The 18,971-nt window shown below is 42.3% G+C and overlaps 1 protein-coding gene across 16 annotated transcripts in view; it reads right to left on the reverse strand.

Annotated features, from left to right (window-relative positions):
• Nucleotides 1–1,098: 1,098 nt before the first annotated feature.
• Nucleotides 1,099–18,971, reverse strand: part of CADPS2 (calcium dependent secretion activator 2) — a 371,011-nt gene continuing 353,138 nt past the window's right edge. For 9 of the 16 annotated variants that reach the window (XM_029073511.1, XM_029073500.1, XM_029073498.1 and 6 more), the window contains 2 exons: nt 9,223–9,327; nt 1,099–2,047 (listed from right to left, as the gene is read on the reverse strand). In XM_029073511.1, the coding sequence (XP_028929344.1) occupies nt 1,874–2,047; nt 9,223–9,327 (279 nt within the window). In that variant the 3' untranslated portion in view covers nt 1,099–1,873. The remainder of the gene's footprint in view (nt 2,048–9,222; nt 9,328–18,971) is intronic. The other 7 variants (XM_029073512.2, XM_029073504.2, XM_029073513.2 and 4 more) reach the window with 1 other exon arrangement.

Consider the following 18,971-nt stretch of genomic DNA (forward strand, 5'->3'; position numbering starts at 1 on the left):
CCCAATCCCAGCCCCACAACACGTTTTCATATCATATCTATCATTTTATTTATCTGTATCGATGTCTGTCTCCCCCCTCTTCTAGACTGTAAGCTCATTGTGGGCAGGGCATGTGACTGTTTTTTGTTGTACTGTACTTTCCCAAGCGCTTAGTACAGTGCTCTGCACACAGTAACCGCTCAATGAATACGATTGAATGAACGAATGATCCTCCCTCCCCATTCCATGCCCCCGGGTGGAGGGCAGCGAGGACTGGGCCGGACCTCCGAGGGCGGAGTGGACGGTTCCTTCCCTGGACGTACTAGCGATGCACTGCCCAGGGACCCAATCACCCAGAAAGGGATGCCATTCCCGCTCCAGCAGGACTCCTTCTCGTCTCCCGGTGCCCACTTCTCCAGATGCCTGGGAGCCGGTCAGGGGCGGAGAGGGCGAAGGAAGGTCCCCGGTAGTGCGCTTGGCACGAACACTTCCTCCAGCAGCACCGGGAAATCCTTCTTCTGGCGGGCAAAGGACACTGAAAGGAGCCGAAGAGAATTCGAGAGAAAAAATCCGTGGACACTGAAAGAGACACACAGCTGGACCAGAGCAATTTTACATGACCCCCTCCGTGGCTCTCCCCGCCTGGGAACACGCATTCATCTTTCTTTTTTTCTTTTCCTGCCCAAAGGTAGATTTTCTTTTTCACCCCACCTTTAAATAAACCCTTTCAGTCGGCTACCTGGACGGTAAATGGAAAATCGTTAGCTGTTGCAAATAGTCAAACCTATTTGCCCTTCTTCAAAACTACATAAAGACCTGTCCCAGGGGCTTGTCCGAGTCAAGACAGAGATGGTACCGTTTGGATTTTCCGAGGCTTTCCTTTTTCGAGCTCTCCTCCCGGAGGAGAGGAAATCAAAGAAAAACTTCCTCCAATTTACACGGGGAGGAAAACCTGACATTTACAGAAAGACACCTGAACCAAAATTTAACTGTCATTGCAGACAATTTCCATTTAGGATTCCTGAGAATTCCTGGGAAACACATTTCCAGAGCTTCTCTCCACATTATTCACGAACCTCTCACTTAAAAAAAAATCATAAAAAAGCAAACTACATGGAGTTTGAGGTTTGAAATATTGAAAACATCTTTTATTTTGAATTCTATACAAATAAATACATACGTAAGTGGTCATGACAAAATGAATTCTTATTGCCTGCAAACTCTCGCTGTTGCACACAGAAATAGAATTGTTTGGTATGTTGGTGTCAGTGTCAGATTTCCTTAAAATTTGCCAAGATGGGCTCTGAATGAAATGACACAGGCTCTCCAGAGTCATCTGTGGATATATTTGATGGCCCTGATGAGTCTACTAAAATACTTAGAGCATTACGAACCAAGATTAAAGTTTAATGCACATCACAATCATGACAAATTAACAACAGAGTATAAATCTGAAAGTACACTTTCTTTTAAAAACAAGGGCACTGAATATTCAGCACAGTGATAACATGTATTTTTAAAGAATGATTTTCCGGAAAGTTTGTAGAATGAGATACATTTCATTTTATGCACAAGACATCACCAGTCGATGGGTTTACAGAAATAAATGGCAACGTGTTTTAAACAAAAAGGTACATATCTCAAGCACAAATGGAGCCAAAATCTGAACCCCCAAATTTTCTCAGTCTTAAACCAAGAGAGACATTGAGAGAGGATAAACACATTGATCTTCCCCAAGCCTCCTGCCTCTAACCCTACTTCAAAATTTTTTTTTGGGGAAAGAAAGATGTGGAATGAATTACAATTGTTTGTACCTGGTTAAAACAAACACAATTACAAGGACAAGTTACAAAATAAACAACGCTAAGTCCCTAATGGAGAAATCCCTTTAACTTCATCCTTCATCTTCTTCATCACTGTCTTTCATTGTGATGCCCTGAAGTCCCCCACCATCAGAAACGGAGGCTGTGGCTTCCTCCACAGTTAAACGGCTATGAAGAGTATCGTAAGTTTTACTGTTCAGTGTTCCTTCCAGGACTCCTTGCAACCTGAAATCTCTGTAGGTTTTCTGGAAGGAGAAGAGAAAATATTCTCAAACTGTTGCATTTTTCAAAATGAGATAATTAGAACCTGTTCCATTGTTGGCATTAAAAATAACTTTATTTCTTGGAAAAATCCATCTGCAGAGTAGCTGTCTACGAAGCAAATTGCTGGGGCAGAGGAATCACCACCACAGTAGCAGAAGACAGAGAAGTAACATGGACTAGTGGATCGAGCATGGACCTGAGAGTCAGAAGGAGCTGAGTTCTAATCCCTGCTTTGCTACTTGGTGCTGTGTGACCTTGGGCAAATCACTTAACCTCTCTGTACCTCAGTTACCTCATCTGTTAAATGGGGATTAAGACTGTGAACCCCATGTGGGTCAGGGACTGCATCCAACCTGATTAGCTTGTATCTACTCCAGCACTTGGTACAGTGCCTGGCACATAAGTGCTTAGCAAATACCATAAAAAAAAGACTGACTGACTAGCCTCTTACCTGGCAGAAAGAGTGAGGATGGTGCCATACAAGCCATAATTCATCACCACTATCACTTTTCTTCCCTTCCTAGAGCAGGTGCACACTCCTAGTACCCAGGCACTGCAGTGACTACTTTTGGCCCCAGAAAATAGCAGAGGAGGAAGAAGAGTGGGAATGGTCAGTGGGTATGGGTTGTTGGGTTGGCATGCTGGGCAGTTGGTTGGGTTGCCTACTTTGCAAGCAATAGGGCCGCCTGGCACCTAGGAAAATTTCTGTAGTTATCCCATCTTCCACTGTCTCTCTCTCTCTCTCTCTCTCTCACACTTTGACACATGCACACATACACGCACGTACACACACACACATCCTCTCAAAAATACAGAATCCCAAACATGTAGCCAAACAACAGTTGCAAATACTTTGAGACATTATTTATACTGCTTCTCAAGTGACAAGTTCTTATCCTTCTGTCATATTGTCCATAGCTTGGAGTCTGCATTATGGGTTAATGATTCCAGTGTTTTGCATATTATAGGTAGAAGAAAATTGTAATATCAGTTTCTATGGAGATGCACCCCCCTAAACAAAAACCAAAGCCAAGTTGCAGAGTTCATGTACCCTTAAAACCTATGTCTCCTATAAATCCTTTCTTTCGTTCGCTTTTCAAGTGTAGTTTTCCTCAAACACAGATTTGTCAGGGCTGCAAAGAGGCTTGTTTTTCATACAGACTTTCTGGAGTTAGAGAACTGAGGCCTGTTCATAAAGTCATGTCCATGGTAGGTGGCAAAGGGAAGAAAAACCTTAATAATCTCCCCCCAGGATAGGCAAAGCAATTCCAAGCTGAGGACTTCTAAATATCTTTGCAAGCTTCTTCTCTATCTTGCAGAGAGACAGAATCCTATTGGATCATTTTCTCACAAGTGCCCATTGAGAAGAGGGGGATGGAGCTGGAGTGCCTTCTGGTGGCATGCTCTGTCTCTCCACTTCTGTCCACGGAGGGAAAAAAAAAATCCAAATAAGAGGGAAAGGACCATGGTCTTCTGGGCCCTACTTTCATTGCAATGATACTGTCACCAATTCACAAGGGGAACCAGGCAAGGATTTGGAAAGTGAGTGTCACCTTCTGGTGAAGAGCAACCTGGCCGGTCTAAACCACATCCTTCATTGTAGGTCTTCTGACAAAAAGCCTTGTTCTCACATAGCATCTGTTACTCTCACTGCTGGCAAGTGTTTTCCTCTCTGCCTCTTCTGCCCTGCCCCCTCCATGCGCTTCACACTTGATCCCAGGCACCAGCACAAAGGTGATGGGACTAGGGCCCCATGAGTATCTAGCTGCGGGGTGGGGTAGGGAAGCAGCATGGCCTTGTGGAAAGGGCATGGCCCTGGGAGTCAGATGATCTGGCTTCTAATCCCAGCTCTGCCAACTGCTTCCTGTGTGACCTTGAGCAAGTCACTTAACTTCTCTGTGCCTCAGTTCTCCTGCTCTCCCTTCTATCTAAGAATGTGTCAGTCAACTGTATTTACTGAGCACTTACTGTGTGCAGAGCACTGTACTAAGCTCTTGGAAAAGTACAGTATAACAGACACATTCCCTGCCCACAATGAGTTTACAGCCTAGAGGGGGAGGCAGACATTAATATAAATGAATTATAGATACATACATAAGTGCTGTGGTGTTGGGAGGGGGGATGAATAAAGGGAGCAAGTCGGGGTGACACAGAGGGAGTTGAAGACTATGAGCCCCATGCAGGACAGGGACTCTGCCCAACCTAATTAATTTGTATCTCCCCAGTGCTTAGAGCAGTGTTTGACACATAATAAGTACTTAACAAATACCTTCAACAACAACAAGCTTTCGGGGCTGGATTCTCAGTCATGCCTATCCCAGGTCTCCAAGAAGACCTGAAATCCCCCAAGGAGGGCTGGAAAGACCCTCTATATAGGTATAGCACTCTGCCTAGAGTAATTGGTCAGTACAGTTCTCTGCCCACAGAAGGTGCACAGCATAACTGGAGTTCATTAGAGGGCATTGCACATAAGAGAAGCTCAGTCAATGCAGCTACAATGTGCATCGGCCTCCTGAAGGACTTTTCTGTTTTTGTGAATCATCCCTTCTGCCAATCCCAATTCCCAAATTGCTTTTGGAGACATTTCCACATTCTGCAACTCAAACTCTGCTGCATTTCAAGTAAGTTTTCTTCCCGAATCTTGATTCTTCCTGAAAAATCCTCTCAGGGTTGGTTCTAAATGAATTATTTGGCATGAGCCTATTGACTGCCTCGAGTACAATGTCCCCGAACTGGGCATCTCAAATGGCCACATGAGCTGGGCACCTGGCCCAGAGACCTGAGGAAAAAGATTGTAGACCCTCAATGAAATGGATTGGATGCTTGCTGGTAGAAAGAAACATCCCATCAGTAATAATAATAATTTAAAAAAATGATGGCATTTAAGTGCTTACTATGTGACAAGCACTGTTCTAAGCACTGGAGAGGATACAAGGTGATCAGGTTGACCCACGTGGGGCTCACAGTCTTCATCCCCATTTTACAGATGAGGTAACTGAGGCACAGAGAAGTTGAGTGACTTGCCCAAAGTCACACAGCTGACAAGCGGCTGATCTGGGATTTGAACCCATGACCTCTGACTCCCAAGCCTGTGCTCTTTCCACTGAGCCACGCTGCTTCTCTACATAAAAGCATGTCGGGTGGGATCAGTTATGAAAGTCACCTGGAAAATTGCACACTCAAGATAACAAAGCCGGGGGTGGGGAATAGATATCAATTTGTGCTTGAGGCTAATCATGAGAGGAATCAGAAAATGATGAGGTAAAGTTGGATTCAGGTAGTGTAAGAGCCAAATGAAATAATAATGACCTAAATCATAATTGTGATATTCAAGGGCTTTCTATATGCCAAATACTGTACTACACATTGGGGTAGATATGGGATAATAAGATTGGACACAATCCCTGACCCACAAGGGGCTCACAGCCTAAATTGCTTGAGGGTAGGTCCTTTTGGGAAATCAACATAGGTGGTATCGTGAATGAAGTGTTTCAACAAAATGATGCATCTAGGATGGTTGAAGTCTGGCCTTAGGTGGAAGAGTGGGGTGTGGGGGGTTGAGTTCTCTTCCCATCCAGGGTTCCATGTATACAGGATTTGCCATTTACTCGAGCAAGAAGTCAGTATGCTCTTCCTCCAGATTGTGAGCTCCTTGTGGGCAGGAATCATGTCTACCAACTCTGATATAGTATGCTCTCCCAACCACTTAGGAGAGTGCTCTGCACATGGTAAGTGCTCAATAAATAGGATTGGTTAATTATCCCTTTTTAATAACAATGATAATATTAATTGTGGCATTTGTTAAGTGCTTACTAAGTGCCTAGGCATTGTATTAACTGTCGGGGTGGATACAAGCAAATCAGGTTGGACAGAGTCCCTATCCCAAATCGGGCTCCTAGACTTAATCCCCATTTTACAGATGAGGTAACTGAGGCACTGAGAAGTGAACTGACTTGCTCAAGGGCACAGAGCAGACAGGTGGCAGATCTGGGTTTAGAACCCATGACCTTCTAACTCCAAGGCCTGTGCTCTATCCACTAAGCCATGCTGCTTCTCATATAAAAGAAAACTGCACATAATGCAGGTCCTACCACGCTCCAGATGGACATTACAACAGTGCTGACATCCCAAGAAGTGATGGAATAACCAGGGTCAACTCTGAATTGCTGCTACCTGGAGAGCAAGTCAGATATCATTAGCGCCATTAACACTATTGGCAGATGTTTTTTCCGTCCTATCATTAGTGTAGATCCCCACACTCCAAAATGTATTGGAGTTCTTGGACAGATGCTTTAAGAGCCTTGGAGAAAAGGACTGCCAAGTACTGACGTTGCTGGGTAGTTCCATCTGATGGGCTGATGGGGAATTGACGGCGGCGATGATGACAAAGACTCTGCATCAAAGACGCAGGAGCCTCAGGTCCGAGACTCCAGGTCTGAGAATCTGCATGAGAGAAATGACTCAAGTGATGGTGGCTTTGAGTAGCACTTTCCACACACTCTCGCCTCTGCCAGCTGTGTTTCTGTGGCTGTGCAGACTGCAACGAATAGATAGGAGGGTTGCGGTGAGGCACGCTGTTAGGTCTATGCAATTTTTTCCATGCCAGACCCATTTATGGCCGAAGTGACCATGGCATAGGTGCCTATGCTATGCTGGTGTTGTGCTCATGATGTCACATCTTAGCAGGTTGCTTTGGCAACCGTTGCGGTCTTCACGCCCACTGTGGTGGATGAGTTTTCAGGATTCCTGCTGGTGCCATTCACTTTGTGGAATGCCCTTGGTGGGTTCTTTGATCAGAAACCTTCGCCATGGATGGCGTAGCCCCAGAAGACATTTCTATTCTTGCAGATTTGGGAGCAGAACACAAGGTCTCCTGATTATGTGAGCCACGTTCATTCCACTGGACTGATAGCATTAATGCGCTTCCTGAGTATTGACACCACCGCATATATCCAAGAGTCAATGAACTCACTGTTCTGTGGGGTTTCATTGGTGATGGGGAGGTCCAGTCTATTCTGAATCCTGGGATACTTTAACTCTGAACATATATGACATCTGTCCTGGGTTAAGGCTTGTGGCTTAAAGAGCCACGATTATTATTATTATACCAATAATTACAGTAATAATAATCTCTCTCCCTCTAGACTGTAAGTTCACTGTAGGCAGGGAACATGTCTACCAACTCTGTTATACTGTACTCTCCCAAGTGCTTAGTAAAGTGCTCTATGCACACAAGAAGCGCTCAATAAGTGTAATTGACTGACTGACAGCCCAACTAGTAAGCTCCTTGAGGGTAGGGATTGTATCTACCAACCCTATGGTACTGTACTCTCCCAAGTGCTTAATACACTGCTCTGAATCAGTAAGTGCTCAGTGAACACCACAGTGATCAATGTACTGAATTAATTGTTTTTTCTACCTTTTAATTTTTAAATCTGGATCCTTGCCTAATACCATAGAGAGCTAAAACTGAACACAAGAATGCAAACCTTAGTCCAATCCATTTGCTCAAAGAGCGGACTGGATTCTCGGCATCTCCCAACAAATTATTCCTGCCACTGTAATGCTTGCTTTTCTTTCAGCAGCGCTAATATGGAGAGACTGAAATTTGGTGGCATCACCATCAGCAGGAACAGACAAGTGAAAGCCAAAAGAGTGGGTAGTTCCAGTTTCTGGCATTGGGGTCACATGATCAGGGCCACTGACTTGCTTGGGTGGTGACTCCAGTCACATGGAAGTCCCACACAGTTCATTTGCAGCCTAGAAACATCTCCTGAGCAGTGGAGTATTTGTGAACAGTATGCCAACCTGTTGCCCTGAAAGCGGTATGTAAGAACACAATCACAACAGCGACACTAATAACTGGATCAGACCCATGGTCTGTCCAACCAGTAGAGAAGCAGCGTGGCTCAGAGAGAAGCAGCGTGGCTCAGTGGAAAGAGTCTGGGCTTGGGAGTCAGAGGTCATGGGTTCGAATCCCGACTCTGCCGCTTGTCAGCTGTGTGGCTTTGGGCAAGTCACTTCACTTCTCTGTGCCTCAGTTACCTCATCTGTAAAATGGGGATGAAAACTGTGAGCCCATGTGGGACAACCTGATCACCTTGTATCCCCCCAGCGCTTAGAACAGTGCTTTTGCACATAGTAAGTGCTTAACAAATACCACCATTATTATTACTCTGCTTCTGACAGTAAAAGCTGAGCTCGTTGTGGTCAGGGACCGAGTCTGTTTATTGTTGTGTTGTGCTCCCCCAAGCATTTAGTACAGTGCTTTGCACACAGGAAGCACTCAATAAATTCGACTGAACGAATGGCATCAGGATGTTCATGTTGACTTCCCTCTCTTAGCTAGAGACGAGTCATCTAACAAACTTAACATTTTTCCCTTTACCCGCCTAACTTTCTCACTAGTAACCCATCATGAATCACTGGTCTAATCATTTATCCAGACTCTGTGAACCTACTTAATAGTTCTAGCCTGTACAATTCAAATCCAAGGATCACCTGGGGCTTGAATGTCATTCAAAATTGGTATATCCTCACTTACCTCCTCCCAATCTCTCTGTTACATTTAAAAAACAAGGAAGTGGAAGTTCATTCTAAATGAGATGCAGCTTCTGACACTCCAGATTCATTTACCATAGTTTTCGACTATCAGAATAAATATCTCTGCTCTGCAAATTGTTTTCAACACTATAGCTTAGATATCATTATTATTATTGTATTTGTTAAACACTTTCTATGTGACAAGCACTGTACTAAATGTTGGGATAGTCCTTTTACCTACCTACTAGAGTAAGAGGGATTTAGAATAGCAAACACCACTTCTGGGAACATGGATTCCTGTAGTTATGACATACGATTTCTTGCAGAAAATTACAGTGGAGAAAGGATGGCATTTGTGTTCATTTATTAGAATGCAGTAAAACAAATATTCGGTGAACTAGTAATCCAAGAGAAAATAAGGCCAATTATTACTTCTACTTTCTGGTATTTTATAGTTAAGACAAACATTTCCATTGAGAAAAACATTTTTCCACTCTACCTTTCAGGACTTCAGATGTGCAAGTGATTGCTGTCTTATCTCTCAACTACTTTACCTAATTTTTTTTTTTAGGTAACCCTGATCAGGCAATTATATCCAAATGCACTTTGTTACCTTCACTATCTTGATGAGAGTCTTCAGTTGGTAGATGTGAAGCTGGAGGTCTAATCTATCAGCCAACCACACACAAATGAGTTTCATGGAACTGCTATACCATTGCTGGAAAAAAGGATAGGGGGAAAAAAAACACATCTGCAGTATTCATTTAACAGATTTGGTAATGAGGGGTAATGAAACACTCTGAAATGACCACAGATCAGCACTTGAAGTCAATAATGCTATAATTTCCTGTTAAGAGAATTGTATGTTTTGCTAGGAAATCTGCTAACTTGACCTGGACTGTTCTTTACATGAATTAGCACTAACTGTTCTGGCTTTCAGCGGTAACATATTCATGAGAAACAGTGTTTTGCACTCCACAGTCTACCAGCCTGACGTGTAATTTGTGAGTAACAATGGGTATTAAATACATGCTTCGAGGGCTGGTTGGATTGCTCAAACAGCAGGGAGAAGCAGTTAAAGTATTTTACATTTTGGGAGATCACGATTTTAGGGTTTTTCATTCTATACCGCACGCGGAAGAAAAATCCAAAGAAGATAATGTTTTAGACTCCACAGATCTTTGTTAGTATGAAGTCAATACTTTCTGGAGACGTTTTAAAAGAATGGTGTCAAAAATGTATTATTGCTTGCTGCTGCTCCAAAAATAATGTTCTCATCAAAGCTTCTCTACCTATTACAGGTCATTAGGTACCCCAAGTCTTTTCTAGACCGAATGAAATGAACAAAGATTTACAGAGTTCTGAGTGACATGGCCTAAGAAGTATTCCTGGTTCTTCGATAAACTACCTAACAGATGTCGGTTGGTCGAAGTATGTAAAGGAAGGGATTTGATTCATTTTGGAAGAAATTACATTTTTTGGAGAGTTCACGTCTTGGCCCTGTTTATTGCAGGTCTCTCCACAGGGGAGGAACTTAAATCCTTCCTTAATGTAATTTCCTGTCCCTTCACAATGTCCGCAGATGTGTAAATAAGAGAAACATTGTGCCTGTCTCTACAGAAAGGGCCAGAGACCCTAGCATTAATGGTACATATGTTAAAAGAGTTCCATGCACAGCTACTGTATGTAGGGTTAGGAGTATTAACTGTATCTTAAAGCTTAATGCTCTAAAATATCAGGTAGACAGATGCCAAACCATGTCCAGTTGCAGACAGCGTTTAGTATATGACAAACCAGTTCTCTTTGTTATACTACATTAAGGCATGTTGAGTACTGTATACACTGAATATCTATTTAAGAATCCTTTCTTAAGGTAACAAAACATATCTTGTCTAAGCCAGTAGTTCATAATCAACTCCGAGAGCTGTTTCTAATGATATGAAGCCTGATTTTTGTATAATATTGACTTGGTATTTATTAAAGTTGCTCTCATGTAATTTGATGTAGCAGGAAGAAAAAAGGTATTTTAATTACAAACCTGAGAAAATAAATTAGTTTCACATTTCATTAAATTTATCTCTACTAATACGTGTTTATACTGAACAAATACACAACATTTAATACATGTGGTAATAAAATTTTTCCAAAAATAAAATAACTGATTTGCTCGATACGGGCTTGTCAAATTGATATGGTATGAATGGACTCTCCCTCTGAGCTACTTAAAAACATAACTGTCATTGATCTGTTATTCTTCCTTCTGCTAAACATAAATCTATTTTTGCCGTTTTCTCCTGTTTACTTATAGAGATTTAAAAAAAAATCAGGGATAACAGGTTTTATGAAACCTGACATTAAAACCCATAATAACCTGAAGACATTTTGTTCAGCGAATGCTTTTGAGTGATTCACTTCATGGTTTCTGTTGACCTGTTAGATTTCAAAATCCCTCACGGACATTCAGACTTTCACCCCAGCTCCTTTGACATAATTCATGTATTTACTATTTGCTTCTCCACACTCTAAATCTCTTGACTTTAATTCTACTTAAAGGAAAAATGGATACATAGGTTTGATCCACTAAGGAACAAATAGGAATTAATTATTTTTCCCAGAGGAAAATTCAGCGTCTCCGGCTGCGACAGTTATGCAGGACAGGAAGGCTTTGAAACGGTATTGCTTGCTCAAAGGAAAAATGAAACACTTCTCTGAGAGATGAAAATAATGGGAAGAAAAATTCTGGTCACAATGTTAATCAGCACTTCTGCTGGACCTACCCATTTCCTTCACTTCCAGTATGAAACCAGTCATTAGAAAACACTTAGCAGAAATTAAAATCATTTCTTAATATTTCTCCAGCCCAAACTTTCTGTTCTGAAAGAAAACCTCTCTGAGTTTAAATTTAATTTAACTCTGTTCTCCTGCACAAAGATGACTGCATTAAGAGATAATCAAAAGAAGGGGCATTTTTAATATAAAAGATAAATGATAGCTAATATAGCAATTATACACTGCTCTATTAAAATTATGGATACCTATGATGAAGATGATTTTAAAGGAAAATAATTTGGGAATAAATTATATGCCATTACACATCAAAATTAAACCTCAAAATTCTGAAGTTATAATGCAGCAGTATCATTAGCGTAATTAAGCATCTAATGCAGTGTATGTTAGCAGTCAACCATCAACAAACTGCGGATGGGCACATTCAGAGTTTGTCGCTGGAATGATTTGGACATGTTAAAGGAAGAATTTCAGGAAGACTCAGAGGCCCCTGCTCTTGCGGAGGAGTGGATAGCAACTGGCAGCTTCCAGACACCGTTTGGGCTCTGGCATGAATTTTTCTGGTATCGCCGCATGGACAAGATGTTTTCAGAGCCACTGCCTCAACATCCACAGCCAAACAAACAAACAAACAAGCAGGGGCTTCCTCATTTCCTGTTTTGAAATCGATGTAAAAATCCTGGGGCCGAGGCCTCTCTGAGGGCCGGGGTGAGTGGCCTTGCTTCTGACCACCGGGGTGGCTGAATTTGCCCGCTGTGGGACACAACGAGGACGAGGTGGTGGGGGCTGGGGAAGGGGAGGAAAGGGGAGCCAGGACCGTGCCCCTAGAAAATGGCAACTGTTTCCAAAAAGTGACCACGTTGAGACATTTATGCTTCGGCCGCCCGACTTCCCTTTTTCCTTCAAGGGACGACAATGAAAGGGCATTGGACTCTCCCCGAAGTCAATGGTATGGCATTACGGCTTTATTCTCTGCTGCAGTCTACAGAGGCATACAGCATAAGTGAATATTATGTTATTTTTTTCTCCACCACCACAGAACAGCGGCCGACCACTTTAACAAAAATTATGTATTTTCTTTTCTTATTCATGGCTCATCCAACACCTGTAAGGGCATGCATCGTTCGCTTCATTTTCTGGCGCTATCTTTCTTAAAGGGAAAATAAAAGGAAAGGCAAGACTATGGTTGACTCTGCGAGACCCCTGTATTTATTCACACTTATTGTGCATGACTGTAGACTGGTAAATCACATTAGCAGCCCGTCTCTCCATCAAGCTGCTACTTGCTATCCAGCTCTGGAAGGTTCAACAAATCAACAGGAGCACGGAAAACAGAACATCAGTCTAATCTAGTGTTTAAGGTGAAGTTTTCAAACCCAATCTAAGAAGATCTTTAGAGCAAGCAACAAGCTGAAGGGCTCAGAAGGTGGTATTGACAATGAAAGAGTGTGGAAATATTGAGAAGCGCAGCACTTGTGCATTTTTAATAACAAGGAGGTCAACAAGGACACAACTCCCTCAGTGCAAGGAGTTGCCTCTGACTATGGAAATTGCCACACCAGTGCTATAAACGCTTTCAGTTCATCAGCTTTCTTAAACACCCTAAACCCCCTCGGCAGACCTTTAGTCTTGAATTAACAAACCAAAGCAATGAAAGAGGGTGCAGCCTGAATAGCCAGCATTGATCCCCAACTGGGTGAGCACTGCTACAGGCCCTGAAAAACGCTCTCCATTGTCAATAGAAATTGACAAACCTCCTCTCCTAAATAGTACAGCTGAGCCAAGCTGGATCCATGCAGCTGTAAAGGGCTCCTCTCTTAGGGTCCAGGGGCTCTCACAATAGCCCAAGCATGGGCTCTTTGTCAGCCCGAGACTCTGCAATTTTCTAACAAGGATTAAAGTTGTTTCTCGGCAGTGCTGGTGAAAAGAGATTTAGCAACATACCGTGCTTTCTTCATGCAAGTTAAAGTGAAGTAGTTAAGGAATTTCACGATTCCGTTGACTAGTGGAAATACAAAACAAATATAGGCAATATTCACAATCCTCTTTCTGGCTTAATCTACAACAGTGGAAGGATGATTCGATTAAATATAACACTTGGGGGCTGGGAACAGGCGCTTCAGATTTATTTTGGAAGTTTTATTAAAAAAGGTTCAGCTGTTTTGCCACCTGGAAAGCGGACTCAATACATACTAATGCACAATGCCTTAGACCTTCTAGAGCTGATATTCCCAAATCTGAATCACGAGACCACATAGGGGTCACCCATCCCAGTGCTTGCTAGCAAATGGGTTCAGTAAGAATGTGGTTTCTGATGATGATGATGATGATGATGAAATAAAAAACGGCACCGTGGCTGGAGCACAAATCTGTATTCTATTTTCTGTTTAAGTCTTCAGCTTCTCATTGATTAGGAACTGCGGTATATTTTAATCTACTCCAGCTATACTGGTCTCAATAGGTGAATTACAGAAAAATACACTTTTCAGAGGCAATCTGATGTAGGAAGACATTGAATGGAAACATTCTTTCAGCTTATGCATTACACTGATTATCTTTTTGGAAGCAGGTTGCATTTAAAATGTCTTTTTGCTGAAATGTAAAAATTAGTTCTGAAAATGTCAAAGAATATTTGGAAAAATTCTGCTTTTTAAAGTCATTCATTCAATCGTATTTATCGAGCGCTTACTGTATACAGAGCACTGTACTAAGCGCTTTTTAAATACATACCTTACAGAAAAGCACAGAGTTCTTAAGATTCTTTTTTTAAAAATAGAGAACGTTTTGATGGGCTTGATACATTTTCCATCAGGTGGAAGTCAAATATTTTAATAATGAAATTACCTCTCACAGAGCATAACAATGCTCAATTATTTACTTTATATTCCATATGGTAACGGCACTACCTGTCTAGTAAAACTTAATTCACAGCTAATTTTATTACATTTTTTATAGTACTATATAGCTCAGATCAGAAATACAAATTTTGAAATTAGGCCAATAACTGACTCCATGGTAAAAAAAAAAATTACCATTTCTTTTACATTCTGATGCCACAATACTTCAATTTTAAAAGGAATATTTTTGTCAACAATAACACTGAAAATGTTTGCTACTTTTGGCTACCCAAGATGGTTCATGAAACAGATTTTTAAAAAAGTAATTAAAACTGAATAGGCAGATATTTTGCCATGTACAATCTCAGCTGAGAACAGCCTGATACAAACTTCATTCTGGAGTTTTCCTGGTTTAGGTTTAGGGGGTTCTGAAGGAATTAAAAAAACAAATCAAGAAACAAGCAAAAACAACTGCAAGCCCTATTTCTTCCTCAGCTTGTCAATCCCGAGGGATCTGGTGCCTGAGGGCATCATACCAAGCCAAGATGGTGACATCTTAGGTACTGAAGCTGTCCACTTCTGGACTTTTTTAAAATAGTATTTGTTAAGCACTTACTATGTGCCAGGCACTGTACTAAGTACTGGGGTAGGTACAGAGAAATCAGATTGGACACAGTCCCTGTCCCAAATGGGTCCCTGTCCCAAATGGGGCTCAAAGTCTTAATCTCCATTTAATAGATGAGGTAACTGAGGCACAGAGAAGTTAAGTGACTTGCCCAAGGTCACACAGTAGACAAGTGGCACAGCTGGGATTAGAACCCAGGACTTGGAGTGACACAGAGCTGCCACTCCACAGTATTGGACTGGCTGAGCCAAGGCCTGTCATTCAAGCATGGGTGGAAAGGCCCAGATGGGCAATCCCATGAGGGGCAGGCTCAGGGACCCAGCTAACGCTCTTTCCACTAATCCCTCCCATCTCCTTGGGATCTGCCTGGGAACTTCAAACTGGGCCCAGTGGCTGCCCTGGTCTCCTTCCTCTCAGAAATCACCCCAACTCCAAAAAGAAATCTAACTTAGGTGGAATCTGTACAAACTCTTGTTGTGAGCTCCCAGCAACTCCCAGCCTTGACAGGGAAAGCAGAATTCCTGAAGTGCCAAGTTCCTTCTTTGGACTTGGTGCCTGTGATTTCAGCGAAAGACCAATGATCACCTGGGGGGAAAAAAGATCCCATACCCATTTTCCTCCATGGCATATAAGGACTTTGATTTTCAATCAAACAAAAGGGAAACTTACATCTAGTTCTTTTTGTTTTAATTCAAATGGAGCAGCGGACCAGGGTTTGTTGGAGGTCCAAAAAGCTGGTGTTTGGCTCCTGCTTGACCCTGACACTTGGAGATCTTCAGCTGATTTCATTTTTGATTGGTTAATTTTTGAATTCTTCCATTATCTCATCTTTATTTATTATAGGGAAAGTTGTTCTTTTAACGCCTCCCAATCAACCTCTAAGAAGACAAGTTCTCTTCGCATGAAATCATTCAGCTCCTTCTTGCTGTGATAGTCAATAGTGGGCAAGCAGACTCTATAAGGTCGGAAACAAACAGCTCTCCATGTGACCCAGCTTTTCTCTATGTGTAACATTATCAATTTGATGGGGCCATTTTTTCTCAGAGTTCCCAAGGGCAGTAGCAGGGACAGAGGGAAGAGCTAAGGATGGGAGGAAAAGCTTGCCATGCAACTGATAGTCAGGCATCAATTAATCAATGAGATCTATTGAGTGCTTACTGTGTGCAGAGCACTGTACTGTGTGCTTGGGATGTGCTCCTGTAGACTGTCAGCTCCTTGTGGGCAGGAATCATGTCTACCAACTCTATTGTATTTTCCCAAATGCTTAGTACAGTACTCTGCACAGAGCATGCACTTAATAAATACCCTTGACTTTATTCTGGGGAGGGGCATAAGGCACAAATGATTTGTAGCTCTAAAAGTATTACATTTGTCTTTTCAGGACAATCCCCACAAACACTGGTTTCACACTAAAGGGTTTGCTTTGCCCCATTTCAATTCCAATCAAAAAACAGATTTTCCACTGGAAAATTTCTCTCAAAAAATCAATTTTTCTCAAAAGATTTTGCCAATTTGTGATTATATGGAAGTCACCTCAGTTCTAAGGGCAGTTTATTTACCTACAAATGGATAATCAATTTAGTTCTCTCTTAGCAGCATCACCAGAATTATTTATGCTGTGAAAGAAAATTCATATTTATAAAGTTCTTGAGTAAAAAGACTTTGGGCAGAATTTTCACCAATTACAATGAAGGATGATGTGCGCTTTTCCCAAGTGCACTCACTTCCCTTTGATAACTTAAATTTTAATCCATTTTACCTATGTAAATTTCCATGGTACAACAACAGGCAAATTCAATTCAGGAAGAAGGTGACAGCCTGCCAAAATTACTCTGCAGCTATGGTTCTCTTCCAATTGCTTTGCTTTATATTTGGAATCAATAAAACAAAATATCATTGCTTCATACTGTGTCTCCCACGGCTGTGACAACACACTTCCAATTCCAATAACAACATCCTGTACTATTCCTGGGGTGAGCACGGTGGTCTCGTGATGTGTTACAAAGAGTGGCAAGGCTGTACTTTGGAAAGGGGTGAAGGGCTGTGCCACCACTGCCCTGCCCTGGCTGGGGGGTGGTGCGGTGGGTAAGGTTTGGGAAGGCAGACGGAGAAAGGGAAGGCATTTTCCTGGGGGGAAGGTGATCCGCATTTTCAAAGCTTATTTTATCCTGCTGAACCATTGCTTCTTTTTAGGAGCATAAGACTCTTCTATGGATGATGAGTCTCTTTCTCTCAGCCATCTCCTCCTCTCCGCTTACCTCCACTTGGGATCACCAACCAATCAATGGCATTTATTGAGCACTTACTATGTGTAGAACATTCTACTAAGTGCTTGGGACAGTACTGTACACAGAGTTTTAGACACATTCCCTGCCCATAATGAGCTTACAGTCTAGAGGACCATCTCCCCTGGACCATAGTCCCTCAGTATATAGGACGGGCAGCTCACTAAAGTCCAAAACAATTAGAAAGGCTAAGGGAAAAACACTTAGCCTTGTCTCAGAGTCTGGGGATTTCCACCCATATATATATTTCCACCCCCAGTGCCCTATATCTCATTTAGAGGATGGTAACAAGCACAGTTATATCTCCTGGACAGGCAACATTATCTGTGTCTGAGCCCTTCCTTTACATAGTGATCATTTCTTCTGGTTCAAGAAGATGTTCTAAATTTAGTACTTTCATTTTTTCAATCTTTCCTTTGGATTATTACTATTATGGTATTTGTTAAGTGCTTAATAGGTGTCAAGCACTGTTGTAAGTGCTGGGGTAGATGCAAGTTAATCAGGTAGGACAGAATCCCAGCCCAACATGGGGCTCACAGTCTAAGTAGGAGGGAGAATGGGTATTTAATCCCATTTTACAGGTGAGTAAACCAAGGCTCAGAGAAGGCAAGTGACTTGCCTAAAATCCTACATCAGGCAATTGGCAGAGCCAGAATTAGACACCAGATCCTCTGACTAGCAGGCCTATGCTCTTTCTATTAGGCCCTGTTCTTCTCATGACTGAAAAGCTTGCTAAGAATGTTAACTCCTTAAATTTTTGTGCTCCAGACTTTAGCGTTTAGTAGAGTGCTCTGCACCCAGCAAGTGCTCAATAAATACCACTGATGGATTAATGACAAAACTCAGCTCTTTGGTGTCACCCAAGTACTCTGTATGTTGCCAGCCGAATAAATTGCTGCCTGAATAGTAGGTATTTTGGGTGATGCCATTCCTGCACTGAGGGACACTTGGAAGATTACCATTCCAGATCTGAAGTCCTGGGAGCTAAATCTAGAAAAAAATCTTTCAGGTTCACAGGCAGGATTTCTCAGGATGCCCTCCTCCGGACCTATGGCACATAGAAATCTGCAATGCAAAATCATTTAGTCCGGCTTGGCCAACTGAGTTTCACAAGGGAGCAAGCAGCCTCAGAAGCAGAAAGTGAGCTGATGGGATCCTCTTTCCCCTCCCTGATACTCTGCCTGCAATAAGTGTGGGCTTCGCTCTTCACATGCTCCCCTCTGAACACTGATTATTATTATTAGCATTAATAATAATAATAACATGTTAAGCAATTAGGTGCCAAGGACTCTAATAATTGTGGTAATTATAATTGTGGTATTTGTTGTGCTCTTATCAAGTACAGAGTGCTGAGGTAGATACAAGATCATCAGGTCCCATATGGGGCTCACAGTCAAAGTAGGAGGGAGAACAGCTAATGAATCCACATTTTGCAGATGAGGGACCTGAGGCACAGAGAAGCTAAGTGACTTGTCCAAGGTCACACTGCAGACAAGTGGCAGAGCTGAGATGGGAACCCAGGTCCTCTGACTCCCAGACCTGTGCTCTTTTCATTAGGCAACACTGCTTCTCGAGCCACTAAGATAAATACAACATAATCAGGTTAGTCATAGGGCCTGAACCCACATAGGGCTCACAATTTAAGTAGGTGGGAATAGGATTTAATCCCCATTTTACAGAGGAGGTAACTGAGGCACAGAGAACTTAAGTGGCTTGCCTAAGGTCATACAGCAGAAATGTGGCAGACCTGGAATTAGAATCCAGGTTCACTGACTCCTAGGCTCTTCTTTTCTCCTAGAGAAGCAGCATGGCTCAGTGGAAAGAGCAT

This window comes from Ornithorhynchus anatinus, chromosome 10 (genome assembly GCF_004115215.2).
Source record: "Ornithorhynchus anatinus isolate Pmale09 chromosome 10, mOrnAna1.pri.v4, whole genome shotgun sequence".
Lineage (NCBI taxonomy): Eukaryota > Metazoa > Chordata > Mammalia > Monotremata > Ornithorhynchidae > Ornithorhynchus > Ornithorhynchus anatinus.